The following is a 19,275-nucleotide window of genomic DNA, read 5'->3' on the forward strand; positions in this document are numbered from 1 at the left end:
AAAGTTTTATGTCCGTTTGCTGTTTTATTTGTTTTGTTTTTCCGATTTTTTTTTTAAAGTTTAAACTGAGTTATTATTTCGCTTATTCTTTGTCCCCCCCCCCCATCTCATATACACACCTCCAAACACCCGGGCAACACCGTCCTTTTTTTGGGGAGGGGATTTGTTTTTCCGATTTTTTAAAAGAAGTTTTACATTCGTTGGCTGTTTTTTTTTTTTTTGGGGGGGGGGGGGGTTGAATATCGAAACAGGGTTATTTAAGTCATTTTTCACGCTCCATGTTTTTTTTTGGTTAAATTTTAACGGTTTTTTTTTGGGGGGGGGGGGGGTTCCATCATTCGAGTTTTTTTCCTTTTTTTTTCCGATTTTTACATTAAACATCGTTCGTTTGCTTTACGTTAGTTTTTTTTTTTTTTTTTTCGATTTTTTAAAGTTTTAACATTTTTTAAATATATAATATTTAAACAAATAAAAAAATATTTAATATTTTAAAATATTTAATTCGCTTATTCTTACGTTTTGATTAGCCCCCCCCTCTCCCAGCCCGAGCACACACACCTCTAAACTCCCGGGCAACGCTAGGTACCCCCCACTAGTTTATAATAAAATACAATTCCTCCCACTGCTACTAGTAGGTTTGTGGTTTCACTTTGATGGTAGTCATTGAGGTTCCAAATTTGAATCTCACTGGGTATGGCCACACTGATGAGTTCTAATGGCACAACATCACAAAAAGTGTGAGGAATAGGGGGAGAGGTTTATTTTTTCTACACTCAACTAAATGCATTCCAACTCATTCATCCAAGAAATGTTTTTCTGTCACTTCAACCATTTGTCCATTATTTTCAATTCAGCCAACAACACAATATCATATTCTTTTGAATTCTGTCATCTTAACATCCTACAGTGTTTGTTATTTGCTTTTGTTCAAAACACACGCACACACACAAACACACACAAGGTAAGCAAAAAAGTTGTTTGTTTTTTGATTAGCCACTGAATCAAGTTGAAATATATACGAAATGCATGTAGCAATTGTTTTCAAGTTCAAACAGCAGGAAGTAGTAACATCAGATGTTATAAAAAACCGTTGTGCAGTTGTGAGAACGATGAAAGTGTCTCGAGATTTAATTCAAGGTTGTTTGATTTACAACTTTAAAATGGGCTTATCAGCAGCTGCATCCAGTTGTCGCATATGTCAATGGTTTGGGGGTAGTGCTGTGGATTAATGTACTGCATGTTGTCGGTTTCAAAATTCAATTCAAAAGATTTTTTCGTTCATGATGAATCTTGCAGTGTCTTGAATGACAGTCTTGAAGGCAGCCATTGAAGAGAACAAAAGTTTAACATATGGTGAACTTACAAGACAGTTCAATGTTTCTAATGAAGCAAACTTCAACTAGGTAAGATGTACAAACTGAGCAAGTGGGTTCCACAAATGCTGTTGGAGATTCACAAGGGATAGCGAGTGGCAGCCTGCATATTGCTGCTTTATTGCCACCATACCACATTTTTATTGAATCGAATGCTTACCAGTCATTAAAAGTGAACTCTCCCAAGCATTACAGACATTGATCGTCTCCTCAGGATGCTGTCCGTCACACCGCAAACTGTCTATATATCCACACAAGATGATGCTTTGTCCTTGGTGGACAGGTCATCAACTCGTTCATTATAAACTGCTACCAACAGGCCAAACGATCACTGGAGATTTATACTTGCAGCAATTGGAATGTGCGAAACATGTATTGCACCAAAAGGAGCCAGCAGCGATGAATTGCAAAGGTGTACTTTTCCTCCATGACAATGCCAGGTTGCATGTCACATGGATGGTCAGGGATTCCATACAGCAACTTGGGCCTTCGAGCCATCCATCTTATTGATATAACCTTATGCCATGCAATTACTACCTCTTCCATTTGCTGGATAATAATCTTTGTGTGAAATTCTTCAACAATAAAGTAGACTTGGGCCAAGACCTTATTGACTTCTTTGCGTCCAAAACCCCCAAATTCTACCACAAAAAGGTTGAAAAGGCGGAGACATTTTGGCAGAAGGTGCTTGATACAAATGATTTTTCCTTTGAAGACTAAATATAAGTTACATAAATAGTGAAACATTTTCTTTTTTTTTTTTTCTCTTTATAAACAGACAGAACTTTTTTTTTTTTTTACCTTTTGGTTACGTGTGTGTGTATGTGTGTATATATTAGTTATCCACATTGAAACCACACTTACTAATAAGTCATGCAACTTACTTCATGGAGATTAACAGTTCAATCTTATGCATAGAATATGAAAATTTCCCTTTATTTCATTGACCATTATAGCTTTCTATCTAAAAGCTGCATATATAGTTCTGCTGCATGTGCATTTCAGTAGCTTATCGGTACTTGCTTTAAGAAATTATTTAGCTTTGTTCACTTTCAGCAATCTAGATATCTATAAAAGTGAAAATGTATGTGTGCGTGTCTGTGGGTGTACATTTCCCTACACAATAACTATAAATTTTTGACCTACAAACTCGAGATTTGACATACGGGGTATTGAGATTTGCGAAAATCTTTTTAATTAGTTTTCGGACAGAGATTTAGCTGTTAAGGGGTCAAAGTTTAACAATTTGACTTTTGAGAACTCTACCAAACTCCTCCAGCAATTTTAGGTCTAAACACTTGAAATTTTAGATATAGGTTCTTTGGACATGGATCAAACTTTATAATTTGATTTGAACCCAAAACAATAAATGCTAAGAGGTCCGAATTGGGGTCAGAGTTTAGAAGAAAAAAGAAAAAAATGACGTCTGCAGTATCTTCCAAATTTTTGGTCTAAATATTTGAAATTTTACATAAAGTGTATTCAGACAGGGCAAGCTTTTTTAATCAGTTTTGGGCCGAAATTTTTGCTGCCAAGGAGTCAAAGTTGAAAGAATTTTACATTTACGATCTCTAGCAAACTATTAAGCCAATTTTGTGTCTAAACATTTGAAATTTTACATAAAGGGGATTCAGACATCCAGCAAGCTTTTCAATCAGTTTTGGGGCAAAAGTTTTGCTCCCAAGAGGCCAAGGTTAAAATAGTTGACCATTGCAAACTCTACCAAACTCCTCTGCCAATTTTGGGTTCAAACACTTGAAATTTTCGATGTAGGTTACCTGGACATGGGTCAAACATTTTAATTTGATTTGAGCCCAAAACAATAAATGTTAAGGGGTCAAATTTGGGGTCAAATTTAAAAAAAAAATTTACCTCTGCAGTCTAACTTTTCTCTATAGTAGTTAAGGAAGTCTACTATATAGAAAAGCATTACTGTATATATGCACACTTTGATATATACACATACACACAAAAAGTTATGAACAGTACAAAGGGCCTGAGCAAAGCCGGGCTGAACTGCTAGTGTTTACATATCTGATCATCCGTTCAATCTGGTATTTTCTGCATGAGAGTAGTAATAAGTCTTATATTTGGAACACCATCACAATATAGGAAAAAACTTTTCATGTAGTACATTTTTAGATTCACACTAGGCGTCTGAACAATTCACTCATAATATGCACACTAGCTATTATGAGATTATTACATGCACAAAACTCTAGCCAATGTTTTCCGATTGCATAAAAAAAATAAATAAAAATGAAGCCACCTAAGTTTCACCAACTTATTGTTGAATACGCATACAAAAAAATATCAAACACTGCTTTGTTCATTATACTGTTCTGCAAGGTTTATAGAACTACTATTTCTATTTCCAGGTAATTCTTTGTGAATCAGTCTGTTTGCTTCAGCAGTAGTTATAAAAAAAAAAATATTCAATTTTCATCATAACAATGCATTCGCACATGCTTCCTAGCAGCTGTCTCTGCATGTTCCCCAATATCAATTTTTACATGCTTCCTTCTCCTCCTCGCTATCTCTCTCTAAATATCAGAAGAAAAAGGTTTACATTTTATGGTGGGAGATCACTTTCTGATATTGATTTAGTGTAAAATAATAACCAAATAATTTCTTGGTTTTGGAAAAGGAAAATTGGGATGGTGGCTTTTGTTTTGTATCAGCAATATTTTTGTGTTTTGTTTTAAATATGAGGAGGAAATGTATTTTTTTAAATTTCTTTTTTTTTCTCTTTTCTTTGGGGAGGGGGATATTGACTGCTTCGCAACAAAAAAAAGATCATGGAAAATTCTTGTGTTTGGTTAAGTAATGATAACTGTTAATGAACTTCACCGAACAATCTATACATTATGAACCAAAGTGTTTTGTTTTTTTTTTTAAATTTTTCCCCTCAACTCACCATAACTTAAACTAATTCTAAACTCACTTTTTGCTAAGTCACTTTAGCTCTGTATTTAATGTGTAGAAGCATTGTGCAATATCCCACCCCTTAACAAAAAACCCCCCCAACAAATCTAAAATAAAATATTTTTCAGTTTATAGTTAAATCATTCTATTTCATATCTGGAACACCAGGACACAGGTCCTACTAGTCTAATACATATGAGTAGATATCACAAATAAAGCAGTTTAGTACAAAGAAAAAAAAAAAGGTACATATAGTGAAATTCCCTTCAATTTTAACTTGTGATAATTCGTTTACTTTTTTGGGATAATTTTGATAAAATTTGAATGTAAACAAAACTTAATATTTTCCATTTATTTACTTGTCTTCTGCCACTAAAAGTTTGTTTTGCTTTTCAAGTTACAATTGTTAGTAATGTGTAATTTATTTTTTTATATTTGTGTTTTTCAACTTGATGTACACGCTATTGTATTTCTATGCCTATATTAAAGAAAAAAGCCACTCATTAATAAAGCAGACTTTTTAAAAATTCGAACATGTATAACGTGGTAGCTAATTTTGTTACAAAAATAAATTTGATATCAATTTTTTTTATGCTTTAAAAAAAGTCTATGTCCTCAATGAGGAGTATAATTATCTATTTAAAAGCTGCTTTCTACTTTTGGTACATGCTTTAAACAAGAAGGATTTAGTTTCGTTCAAATAAATAGTTTAAGATTGGAGCTACTTGAAGTTTATTGGGTTTACAACTTTTCCAAATGATGTCAGTTATACTGGTCTGCTAATTTTAAATAAATGTTATATAAAATTAAAGATCTGTGAAAAATGTTAAATTAATTTTTTTTTTTTTTTTAAATGTTTATATATACAATATATATAGGGTGTCCACAAAGTCTTTACAAAATTTTATTGTGAAAAAAAAAAAAGAACCTGTGCTTGTAGTTAGACTTTTTATGGGTAGCATTAAGAACAACGAATTTATAAAATTGTCCTTTTTTAAATAGCTGTTTTCAATTTATAAATTTGTTCTTACAATTGTTTACCCCATATGAAAATAAATATCACCAAGTTCTTTTTTCCACAGTAAAATTGTCTAAAGACTTTACGGCCACCCTTTATATTCATAAAGAAAAATAAAACAGTTACCAGCTATTGTCGGCTTTGTTTCAAAGTACAAACATTTCTTGGATCAACTTAAAACAACTAAGACAGAAATATATGTTTGGTCATGGGACTTTTCTTTTTTCAAGACGACTAATGTTAAGATGGATTTGTATTTTTTTTTTTTTTTTTCAACTATACTAGCGATGTTTTGAGGTAAAGCAAAACTCCGGGAGGTGTTATTAAATAATAATAAAAAAATGTTTTGGTAGGTGAGTATGAGAATCGAACCCGTACCCTTGAGTTGGAAATTAATGTGTGAAAAAAAAAAAAAAAAAGTGTGATGTTACCATTGGGCCACCGCGACATACACCGTAAACGTGTTTGAATTTATTTATCTAACTATAACTATAAAAACAGGCGTGCGTAATAAAAGTTAACTTTGCTGTTTCCATTTGACCTAATTAAGAAGGTCAAATAGAAGTCACACAGCGTCTGAGTTTGTTTATCGAAATTTGACTGTCTGATATACAAGATTGATCAAAGCTGATTGCTTCTGTACGTTTTTCCAGACGCAATGCCGCGAAGACGTCGTTTGAGTTTAGTTTCATTTTATTTATACTAAAAAGCTCAATCAACATGCGAGAAGCCAAAATAGCAATAATTTTGTAAAAAATCGACGTAAATAAATCTATACGCTACGCGCTTTCCTAATTCCTAGATATTATCATATAGGACCTATGTACACAGTTTTAAGCGATAGTAATGACCCCGGGAGCGTGTGCTCGAAAAGCCTTTTGAAGACATACACGAAATGGTCACACACATTTTGCCTTTTATATATATAGACTAGCAGGGCTACCCGGCGTTGCTCGGGACCGTATAAACAATGAAAAAACAAAAGCAGATATTGAACATATGTTTGATTCTTAGGGGAGAGGAATCTTTCATCTCTATGTATTATTTGTTTTATCTACCCTAGGACTGATATTGTTCATGTTTTATCCCTAGCATAGGTAATTTACAGCATGTATATGAAATTGTTTTACCTTAGGGAGAAGAGAACAGGTAATATACAACATAATGTGTCTATATTACATCCCTGGCAACGCCTAGAAACCAGCTAGAACATGTATTTCAGTCAATCTTTATTATATCCTGGGCTATGCCGGGAAACCAGCTAATCTCTTTTTAGTGACTTGACCACCAAAATACCTCCCTAAGTGTGTCCTTTCTTTTGAACTTATTAGATATAGGTATCTAGAAATGTGTGTGAAATTTTGTTGAATGCATTGTTCACTATGATTTTCTTATTGTTCTACACAATATCAACTGTAGCGAAATAACACAGTAAACTTAGTGTAGTGTTAGAATAAAGAGCAAAGGAAAAAATTAGAATCATATTTTGTAATTGCAAATCTAAATTTGCTAGCATGTACCAGTATTGGCCAGGTTGTGGAAATTTGGAACTTATAGCATATGTAGTGGCCTTTTCCTAGATACCTATTGCTAAAAATTATACTTTCATTTTGTTAGAAAAATCTCTCTTCAGATGCCCTGCATCATTCAAAATAAAAACAAATATTTTTATAATTGTTTCAGTATATTGCTACACAATGTGAAAGTTTTTAACGTTTGTAAAAAAAATCATGAATGTGCTTATATTGCAAAAAAGAAAATATCAGTGCACAGTATTGAAAGTGTTTGAGATTCAAAAGTCTGTAACATTTCTACTAACTTCATAAGATGTCATGTGAGAAACTGAATTGAATATCAAGACATTATCTGAAGCGTTTTTATTTTGGTGTAACATATGTGTTTACAGTGAACCTTAACTTTTAATAAACAGATTGGTATGCAATGACATAGGCTAAGAATCTTTAAAATATATATAAATTGGAAAAATGTGTGAACAAATGAAAAAAAAATGATCCGCTCCACTTGATGACATCAAGCACAGTAATATTTTAGTGAAGAAAATATGAAATTGATGTTCAGTGATTAGTTTGGATGAATGAGAAAATGTAATTGTTTGATGCATAAAAATAACTCAGTTGCTGTATTTGATATTAAGCAGCAAAATATAGTGATTTGAATATTTGGGAAAACATCAAACCAGATTATGTAAAAAGAAAAAAAAAAGATGAAATTAGAAAATATATATTTTATGTTTATGAGTTCTGCCAATCAAAATTTTGTGGCAGAAATTGGGTGATTACCATGCAATTTTATTTTGGTAAAATTCTTAAATTATTAGAATGTTTATTATAATTTCTAATTAGTGACTTGTTATAATCAAAATCCGCCCTAAAGAGTGTCCTTTCTTTTATTAGGTATCAGAGTAGGTATCAAGATTTCTACTTCTATACAAATGTGATATTTCAGATCTGTACATAAAAAATTTGTTGAATATATAGGTTGAGAATTGTTCTGTGTCGCTCTCTCTCACACACACACGCATTCTCACTTTTATAGATATAATAGATAGATTACTCTAGATATATTTCCATATGTCTGAATACCCTATATACAAATTTTCAAATCTGTAGATAAAAAAATTTGTTGAGTATATAGGTTGAAAATTGTTCTCTCTCTCTCTCTCACACACACATTCTCAATTTTAGAGATATAATAGATAGATTATGCTAGATATATTTCCATATGTCTGAATACCCTATATACAAATTTTCTAATCTGTAGATCAAATATTTGTTGAATATATAGGTTGAAAATTGTTCTTACTCTCTCTCTCTCTCTCTCTGGCTACCTCACACACACATTCTAACTTTTATAGATATAATAGATAGATTATGCTAGATATATTTCCATATGTGTGAATACCCTATATACAAATTTTCTAATTTGTAGATAAAAATTTTTTAGAGTGCATAGGTTGAGAATTGTTCTCTCTATCTCTCACACACACACATTCTAACTTTTAAAGATATAATAGATTATGCTAGATATATTTCGATATTTCTGAATACCCTATATATAAAAATTTGTTGAATGTATAGGTTGAGAACTGTTCTCTCTCTCTCTCTCTCGCTCACACACACACACATTCTCACTTTTATAGATATAATAGAAAGATTATCCTAGATATATTTCTATTTGTATGAATACTCTATATACAAATTTTAAAATCTGTAGATAAAGAATTTGTTGAGTATATGGGTTGAGAATTGTTCTCTCTCTCTCTCACACACACACACACACATTCTCACTTTTATAGATATAATAGATTATGCTAGATATATTTCCATATGTCTGAATACCCTATATACAAATTTTCAAATCTGTAGATAAAAAATTTGTTGAGTATATAGGTTGAGAATTGTTCTCTCTCTCTCTATCACACACATTCTCACTTTTATAGATATAATAGACAGATTATGCCAGATATATTGAAATATGTCTGAATGCCCAATATACAAATTTTGAAATCTGTAGATAAAAAATTTGTTGTATACATAGGTTGACAATTGTCCTCTCTCTCACACACACACATTCTCACTTTTATACATATAATAGATAGATTATGCTAGATATATTTCTATATGTCTGAACACCCTATATACAAATGTTCAAATCTGTGGATAAAAAATTTGTTGAATGCATAGGTTGAGAATTTTTATCTCTCTCTTTTTCTCTCTCTCTCTCTCGCTATCTCACACACACGCATTCTCACTTTTATAGATAAAATAGATAGATTATGCTAGATATATTTCCATATGTCTGAATACCCTATATACAAAGTTTCAAATCTGTAGATAAAAAATTTGTTGAATATATAGGTTTAGAATTGTTCTCTCTCTCTCTCTCACACACACATTCTAACTTTTGTAGTTATAATAGATAGATTATGCTAGATATATTTCCATATGTCTGAATACCCTATATACAAATTTTCTAAACTGTAGGTAAAAAATTTGTTGAGTATGTAGGTTAAGAATTGTTCTCTCTCTCTCTCTCACACACACACACACACACACACAAGTTCTCACTTTTATAGATATAATAGATAGATTATGCTAGATATATTTCTATATGTCTGCCTACCCTATATACAAATTTCCAAATCTGTGCCCAAAAATGTGTGGAATATATAGGTTGAGAATTGTTCTCTCTCTCTCTCTCTCTCTCACACATATTCTCACTTTTATAGGTTATATAGGTTGAGAATTTTTTGCTCTTTCCATCACTCACATTCACACTTTTATAGATATAATACATAGATTATGCCAGATATATTTACATATGTCTGAATACCCAATATACACATTTTCAAATCTGTAGATAAAAAATTAGTTGAATATATAGGTTGAGAATTGTTCTCTCTCTCTCTCTTTCTCTCTCTCTCACACACACATTCTCACTTTTATAGATATAATAGATAGATTATGCTAGATATATTTCCATACGTCTGAATACCCTATATCCAAATTTTCTAATATGTAGATAAAAAATTTGTTGAATATATAGGGTGAGAATTTTCCTTCCTCTCTTTCTCTCTCTCTCTTTCTCACACACACACAAGCTGAAAATTGTTCTCTCTCTCTCTCTGACTCTCTCTCTCTCTCTCACACACACACACATGGTCATTTTATAGATATAATAGATAGGTTATGCTAGATATATTTCTATATGTCTGAATACCCTATATACAAATTTTTAAATCTGTAGATAAAAAAATTGTTGAGTATATAGGTTGAGAATTGTTCTTTCTCTCTCTCTCACACACACATTCTCACTTTTATAGATATAATAGATTATGCTAGATATATTTCCAAATGTCTGAATACCCTATATACAAATTTTCAAATCTGTAAAGATAGAATTTGTTGAATATATAGGTTGAGAATTGTTCTCTCTCTCTCTCTTTCACACACATTCTCACTTTTATAGATATAATAGATAGATTATGCTAGATATATTTCCTTATGTCTGAATACCCTATATACAAATTATCAAATCTGTAGATACAAAATTTGTTGAGTATATAGGTTGAGAATTGTTCTCTCTCTCTCTCTCTCACTCACTCACTCACTCACTCACACACACACACACACATTCTACCTTTTATAGATATAATAGATTATGCTAGATATATTTCCATATGTCTGAATACCCTGTATACAAATTTTCAGATCTGTACATAAAAATTAGTTGAATATATAGGTTGAGAATTGTTCTCTCTCTCTCTCTTCTCTCTCTCTCTTTCACACACATTCTCACTTTTCTAGATATAATAGATAGATTATGCTAGATATATTTCCATATGTCTGAATACCCTATATACAAATTTTCTAATCGGTAGATAAAAAATATGTTGAATATATAGGGTGAGAATTGTACTTACTCTCTCTCTCTCTCTCTCTCTCTCTCTCTCTCTCTCACGCACACATTCTCACTTTTATGGATATAATAGATAGATTATGCTGGATATATTTCCATATGTCTGAATACCCTATATACAAATGGTCAAATCTGTAGATAACAAATTTATTGAATAGATAGGTTGAGAATTGTTCTCTCTCTCTCTCTCGCAACCTTACACACACAACCACACGCAAACATTCTGACTTTTATAGATATAATAGATCGATTATGCTAGATATATTTCCATATGTCTGAATACCCAATATACAAATTTTCAAATCTGTAGGTAAAAAATTTGTTGAATATATAGGTTGAGAATTGTTCTCTCTCTCTCACACACTCACATTCTCACTTTTATAGATATAATGTATAGATTATGCTAGATATATTTCTATATGTCTGAATACCCTATATACAAAGTTTAAAATCCGTAGATAAAAATACGTTGAGTATATAGGTTGAGAATTGTTCTCTCTCTCTCTTACGCACACACACACACACACACACACATTTTCACTTTTATAGATATAATAGATAGATTATGCTAGATATATTTCCATATGTCTGAATACCCTATATACAAATTTTCAAATCTGTAGATAAAAAATGTATTGAATATATAGGTTGAGAATTGTTGTCTCTCTCTCTCTCTCTCTCTCTCTCTCTCTGGCTACCTCACACACACACACATTTTCACTTTTATAGATATAATAGATAGATTATGCTAGATATATTTCCATATGTCTGAATACCCTATATACAAACTTTCAAATCTGTAGATAAAAAATTTGTTGAGTATATAGGTTGAGAATTGTTCTCTCTCTCTCACACGAAACTGTGCGCTCGGCTTCTTCCCCCCCTTCCCACCCCAAATGCTTGGGAAACTGTGCACTGTTTTTGTTGGTTTTCAAGCTGCCTCTTCACCCCCCCCCCACACACACAGTTTAACAGTAGTAGGAGGTCAAGAGAAAGAGGGTGAGAGAGAGAGAAGAGTAAGTTGGTGAGAGAGAGAGAAAAGAGAAAGAGGGTGTTGGTTTTATATTTTTATTATCGTCTAATATTTTGAAAGCTGAATTTCTAATAAAATGTGCATCTATAGGAGATAATGCCTGGGAATGTGTTCCCCCCCCCCACAGTTTAACAGTGGTGTGACGTCAAGAGAAAGAGGGTGAGAGAGAGGGAAGAGTAAGTGGGTGAGAGAGAGAAAGAGAGAGAAAAAAAAGAAAGACGGTGTTGGTTTTGTGAAAAAAGTTGTTATTTACAATTGTTCGCATTCTTGGCCTTTTGGTCAAGATCAAAGTGTAGTATCTGTTCTTCAGATGCTGCACTTCTATTTCTTGTTCTCTTTCGGTGGAGGAGAAATCCTCCACGACTGAGACAATTTTTATTTTTGTACCTTTTCTCCACGTTAAGAAAACGACCCTGGTGTCTAACTGTCCCGTGGGGAGGCATAATAAATAGGTACAATTGTTCGCCATTAGTGGATGTTGACGTCTCGTCACGTGACATGACTAAGCGTTTTTTTTTTTTAGTATGAATAACATTTTTTGTTTTAATTATAAAGTCTACACTTAATTTTATAGAAAATGATGTATATATAATAGAAAAAAAAAATTACTGGTTTTGTTGGATTCAAGTGGATCCCCCCCCCTCCAGTTTAAGAGATAGCAGGTCACGTGGTAATATACAAAATGGCTAGCGTAAATATAAAGATCGGTTTTTTTATCGACGAATATTTTGAAAGCTGAATTTTTTTTTATTCCTGTACATTTTTTCCTGATATTTTTCGTTAAAACTCTTGTATAAATACTATTTTTAACCAGTTAAATACGTTGGAGACATTGTCATGGAGTTTAATAATCTCTAGAACAAAGCAGAAGAGAAATTACAAAAGTATCGGTAAAACAAAGTGTTTGTTTACATTTGTTCGCCATTACTGGATGTTGACGTCACGTCACGTGACATGACTAAGCGTTTTTGGATTATGTAATATTAACATTAAAATAACATTAAAATGACAGGTTTTTTGGGGGGCCCCCCTAGGAGAGAAATGATCAGTTCACCCCCTTTTAATGGTCCGTTTGGTGTGGAATTTCGATATTTGTCATGCGGGTGATCAAGGTTCAATATGATACATAATTTGTCAACTTTGGTTGTGTCTGTCAAAAGTTTGAGCTGACGTCACGTCACGTGACACGTATTGAATAACGTTAAAATGACAGGTTTTTTGGGGGGCCCCCCTAGGAGAAAAACGATCAGTTGACCCCTTTCTACTGGTCCGTTTGACGTGAAATTTCGATATTTGTCATCCGGGTGATCAAGGTGCAATATGATACCAAATTTGTCAACTCTGGTTCCGTCTTTCAAAAGTTTTAGCGTTACAAACAAACATACATACATACATACATACATACATACATACATACATACACACCGATTTTTGCCTTTTATATATATAGATGTCAGTAAATAAAGTTATTAAAAAGATTCCTAAAACAATTAAGAAAGCAGGCCATTGGATCCGACTAAAAACAATAATTCTTTAATGGAGAGTTAAACAGAGCAACTAACCATATATTATGATGGGGTTACATGAAAGATAGCATATTCTCTCCTGACAACTCCAACTTATTAGTTATCCAGCTTATGTGAGAGTATTTATTGCTTACTGTATCTTCTATCTTGTAAACTAAAGGCCCTCCTAGTGCATTTTATTTACTTTGTTATCTAAAGGGTTTTCACCATTTTTATCCGTATACATAAAATTATCTGTATATAAAGAAACCAAAACAATTTTTTTTAACTATAAATATTAATTGCAGTTCCAGTTTGTTCTTTTCCACATTATCTTTATCTAAAAAAAAAAAACTGGAGAGAAAAAAAAAAAAAGTTAATCTAATCCTTGAATGTAATCAATTATTACTTAATTGACAGACTGTTTGACAAAATATTGGTAAGAATCTTTTTATAAAGAAATAGTGTGGGTGCGTTTTAGGATCTCATCAGACTGAAAATCATAAACTGTGAGCAGAACTAGTGAATAAAAAAAATTTGAAAATTTCAAAGAAGATTTTATAAATAAATGTTTTTACTAAAACTGATAACCAGTTTTCATTTAAGGAAAAAAAAAAAAACTTTGATAAAATTCATAGAATAGTCCAGGTGTTTAAAGGAAATAAATTATCAGATTAATTCGAGCTGTAGAAATCTTTGATATCTGCAAAAAGATTTTTTTTTTTTTTTTTTTTTTAAGTAGGTGGGGGTGGGAGGAGTGTATATATATGTGGCAGAAAAGAAAATGGGTACTTACATATCATGCCATTCTTTAGGCTTCTCCCACTGAGACACTTCCGTCTTACAATTATAATAGTACTTTTTACCCGAAGAACTAATGTGTTCTGACCAATCACCAAACACCCGCACAGCGGACTTTTGTACCTGAAAAGGATGAAATTATTTTCATTATTGCATTTTTTTTTTTTTTTTTTTAAAAGAACAGATTAAGACAGATCCCACCAGAGCAACAAAAGCAGACATCGCACACAATTTGGCAGAGTAAAAAAAAAAAAAAAGGTACCTTTAAAAAGTTGTCTTAATACAAGGTTAAATTAATGAAAGCTTATTCATTCTTTTAGAGGCATGCCCTCCCCCACACACTAATAGCCCAAAAGATCTAACATTAAAAATCTTTGTCGAGATTTTTTTAGTTTCTAACAAATTAATGCTATTGCTCTGAAAACATTTTTTTTTTCTTAAATAAAAATCATTCATTGAAATATGCATCCGCCTTTCTTTATCAAAGTTAACTTTTTTTTTTCTATGAATTTGTCAGTATTCAATTAACTCAATTAACCCCCGTTATTAACTGCTATATGAATTATATTTACATTGCCTTATATGATTACCTGTCCTATCAGAGATGGGCATGGTCAGAGGTTAAGTTGGGTATTTCATGAGAAACTACACAGTGGGGAATGGGGGCGAGGAATAAAAAGTATCATTTTCAGCAAACTTGACATATAAAGCTAAAAAGGGTGCAATAAGCTCCGTGTATGCGTTCTTATTAAGAAAAAAAATGAGACATTATACACAACCAATAGTTATGATCTACTCCAACTCTGGTTCTATTTCTCAGATATACACGGTAACCTGTAAATTCAGACAGATTGATAAAGAAACAGGAAAATAAAGGTGTGTGTGGGAGGGTGGGGAAAGAAAACCTGTCATTGTTTTATTTTCTCTAAGTTAAATACTTTTGTTTTAAAGTCATCTATATAATAAAAGCAAACATACACGTGTCCAACAACTCGCTTCAATAATCACCTATGCAAAGTTACTTTTTATGAGCAAAGAAGGGGGGGGGGCTTAATCTTAACTGATAAAATAATATTGCATGAAAATTAACATTGTATGAGCAAAGAAAAGAATCTTTCATTTTTTAATAGACACGAAAATATTCGCTTGTTTACAGAATGAAGGGAGAGGTTTGTCTTTTTTGTTTAATTTCAATGATTTCAAGTAGTGAATAGGAATTAAATTGTGAAGCAATAACAAGCAAACGAAGACTAATAGTTAGAAATTGATTTGTGATTCAAAACTACACATTTTAATTTTAGCTGAGACAAAATTTCTTTTAATGACTGCCAGTTTTAATGCCAAGATTGGCTTTGAGCATAGTCAATTTTTTTTTTTTTTTACAAAATTTTTTATTCTGCCAATTTTCAAAAAAGATATAGTTTCTTAAATGCATGTCTCCCAAATTGTTTGTGGGACTACTGTAGAAAAAGAAAAAAAAATGGAAAGAAAAACAAAACAGCACTTACTCTGGTTTCATGTAGTTCAAGACTACTGTTTATTAATAAACTTTAGTTGCAATGTTCTATTAAAAATATATCCGCATCCCTGATAACCGTAAATAATTTGACATCAAAATGGAGTGATTCGTTAATCAGATTCAAGAAACTCTAAACTCTGTGGAAAAATAATGGCTGCAAATAAATAAGGCAAACGAAATAAACAGTGAAGATGGGCACCTTTAAAGATGAGATGCTGATTTTTGAAGGTGCCGACATGGATACACATTTCTCATTATGTGTATTTATAATAGTCGATGAAAATATAAAATGAAAATTGCACAGAAACATAAATAGAAAACGAGAAAGACTATAAATCTTGTCAATGAACTTCACACATTGCAACTGATTTATGCTAATCAAATTCTAAATGGTTTTATGTGATTCGAGTTCTAAACTAGAATCTTAAATAAAAATGGTAACAGAATAATATCAAGTCTATGAATGGCATTGATTAAGGAAATTGAAAGAATAAACTTGATAAAAAGAATTTTTCAAAAATAAATTAACTTTCCTTCTATGGATTAAGATTATGTTTAATATCTAATATATAAAGTTACTCCTCCCTCTATATTTATGATTCAATTGTGACAAAAGTCTCACCATAATTGTTTCAGTCATATAACGCAAACATTAGTTTGTGTTGTTAGAAAATGATTATATTTTTTTTAATCGATTTTAGTATTTTAATATTCAATCCTAACCATCTTTAATTGTGGTCTTTAAAGAAAAGGAGAGAAGAATTTACTCCCTCACTCAGAAAGTCACCGACTGTTACTAAATATACCGAGTAATAAATATGGTATTAAACTGCGAGATTCACTAGAAAATGTTTCCACTGAATTCAAAAGATCACTAAATTTAACTAATTTTCACCTCACCTTGGAAAGTGGGGGATACCTTTCCAAAACTTATAGGAAACACATTTGATAAAATAAATATAATTTCAGACTCACTCAAAGATAGTGCAAGAGTATACAAAAAATGAATCACTATCCTGATTGGTTGGTTCCTTTTGTTTAATAGTATATCAACCATTTTCAGATTATTTAATGCCAAATCCAGTAATTTGGGAATTATGCTTCAGTTCTTTATATTTATCTTTTAGTATTTGTTCATAGTGTTTGGTGTGATAGTTTTAGAAAAGAAAATGTTTTTCTTTTGACAAATATGATTGATTTTTGCAAAGTAAAAAAAACTTTTTTTTTTAAAATAGCCTCAATGTTGGGTGCACTTTTGATTAGGAAGCAAGTACCTTCAGACAGCCTGATCTGGTAGTACCAAATGCTCTAGTAAGCATTACTACTACGGGGCCAAAAGTGGACCTGGCAGCAATGGTAACTAAGGGGCAGCTCCATATTCCTCAAATAGGGCCTCACCACTGGATATCTTAAGGTCATACCCAGAGCCTCACTTTGCTGACTCAAAGAGACATTATTAACATACATTAAGACTATAATTCTTAGTTTTAATTGCATTTTCAACATAAATCACATGACATTTTAATGGAGAGTTTCAAGAATTCTATTTATACCATACAACGCAAAAGTGATTAAAACTTTGGTGGAATGTAATATCCCATACAAATGTTATCAATATTAAGTGTTGTGGCCAATTGGTTAAGGTGATGACCTACAAATTATTGGGGTTTCAACAAAGGTTCTAATCCAATCAACAATTTCTAAAATTTAAAATAATTGTCTAGTGTCAAACAGAAGACAATCACAACTTTGTTCAAGTGTAAAGTCAACAATGATTTTGGTCTTCATTTTTAAAGAATGATATCTTCACAAAATTCATTTATGATTTTTTCATAAAATTTTATATAATTAGAAAATTTGAAATCTCAAAAGTGAAAAAATTTAATAAAGGAAAATGTGAAAGAAGATCAGAGAACACTATACATTCAATGGCATCATTATGATCGTCATATTTGGTTTAACGTCTATTTACATGCTGATGTGTGTTGGACAATTTGTAAAAATTGACTTCAAAACTAACCTATCTCTGGCCAGGTCTTTATCTCTCTTTCAAGTCCAATCTTATATCTAGTTCGCATGTTTTCCCTGTGAACTGACAATCTGCACATTTAAATGATCCCTCCTCCCATTCCACCAATTAAAAACAAAATAAAAAAAATTAAATCCTTAAAGCATTTATATGTTTGAAAATCCAATTAAAAACAAAAATGCCCTTATATTGCAAAGTATTTTGAAACAATAATCAGTAGACAGATGAACGATGAGAATTATGAAAATATTGACAAATGACAAAATGAACTCGTGGAAGAATAGGGGGGAAAAAAACCCAGCTTAACACCTTATACTTTCCATTTTTCGAGCCATGGTAATACATAAATCATAGTTGTTCATCAATGTACACCAATATACAGCATAATCGCATTGACAATGGTTCTTGTTAGATCGCCAATGTTAAACAAGCCGGTTCAACCTGCTTAGGCTGAAGCGGAACTCATCCTAGGTGGGTTGACCGGCTTTCTCTAAAAGAGGAAGTTTCACAAGAGTATGAAATTCACAAGCATTTCTCAGTCGCATACACACAAACAATAGTCTTTAATTCTTAGTATCGTTTTCATTGCATCAAGATTTTTATTTAAGGCTGTTTAAAGATGGCTAACATTCCATCACCGATAACATTTTTTTCTTCTTTTCAATAAGGTTTTATCAACTATGTTAACGTTACTAGTTGTATAGTCTCCTTCAATTGCTATCATTGCTATCAGTATTTGGACTTTTTTTTTTTTTTTTGTATTGTTTTCAGTAAATAAAAAACTTCCCAGAAGTTTATATTTTTAAACGAAGGCTGCAGTATCGGTTATAAACGGTGGAAGTAATTAAATAGTGAAAGGAGATGCAGTAGACAGTAAACAATTCAACAAAATGTGAAAATGAATGCATTAAACTCTAAACAATATTGCGATTCCCAAAGTTTTCATGAGATACGACTGAATTCCCACCTTAATTCATTCATTAACAATCATCTTTTTTAATGGACATTGCTCTAGATGGAGTGACACTGACCCAGAAAACAGCAGTTTTCCCCCTCTGTCAGAAGCCTCATTCAAGGAATGTAAGGACTAAAGGAATAAAATAAGTGTTTGATCCAATTTTAAACAAGTCTTTTAAGCATTTCATCTTTGTACAGCGAGTTAGAACATTTTTGCAATAAACGTCAAATTCTTTATATCACTGTATTTTTCAAGCTTGTTTTTAACTGAATCTGGCTATGCGCGTTAGTGAAAACATTAGTGACTGTAGTTTATTCGGTCATCGCAGATAATCATTTTTGAACAGATGCTTGCAATTAAAATAAATGTGTTGAGAACAATTTCACTTTTACAATTTAAAAAGCATATTGATTGTAGATAGTGACACTTTATTAAAATTCTGTATTAATAAATTGATGAATCATCTTTTGAAAAAAAAAAAATTAAAAAAAAATTTGAATTTTATCTTTCAAACAAAAGTTTACATTTACCTTTTTGGTCCGAAATAGAAAAGGACTTTTTTTTTTTTTATTACAGTTTGTGAGTTCATTATTCCCTTTTGATTTTCTCAAAATCAATAAAAAGTTTCACATGAAGTTATATGAGTGAATGCAGGAAATTATTTAGAGGCAGATC

At 31.7% G+C, this 19,275-nt stretch overlaps 1 protein-coding gene and 1 pseudogene across 4 annotated transcripts in view; one reads left to right on the forward strand and one right to left on the reverse strand.

Annotated features, from left to right (window-relative positions):
* The window catches only part of LOC145247443 (WW domain-containing adapter protein with coiled-coil-like), a 220,044-nt gene that overhangs the window by 81,688 nt on the left and 119,081 nt on the right, over nucleotides 1–19,275 (reverse strand). For all 4 annotated transcript variants that reach the window (XM_080109211.1, XM_080109214.1, XM_080109213.1 and 1 more), the window contains one exon: nucleotides 14,090–14,217. In XM_080109211.1, coding sequence (XP_079965337.1) covers nucleotides 14,090–14,217 — 128 coding nt within the window. The remainder of the gene's footprint in view (nucleotides 1–14,089; nucleotides 14,218–19,275) is intronic.
* Nucleotides 12,047–12,180, forward strand: LOC145247662 (U2 spliceosomal RNA; annotated as a pseudogene).

Source organism: Euprymna scolopes, chromosome 25, assembly GCF_053919585.1.
Source record: "Euprymna scolopes isolate OS-2025 chromosome 25, ASM5391958v1, whole genome shotgun sequence".
In the NCBI taxonomy this organism is placed as follows: domain Eukaryota; kingdom Metazoa; phylum Mollusca; class Cephalopoda; order Sepiida; family Sepiolidae; genus Euprymna; species Euprymna scolopes.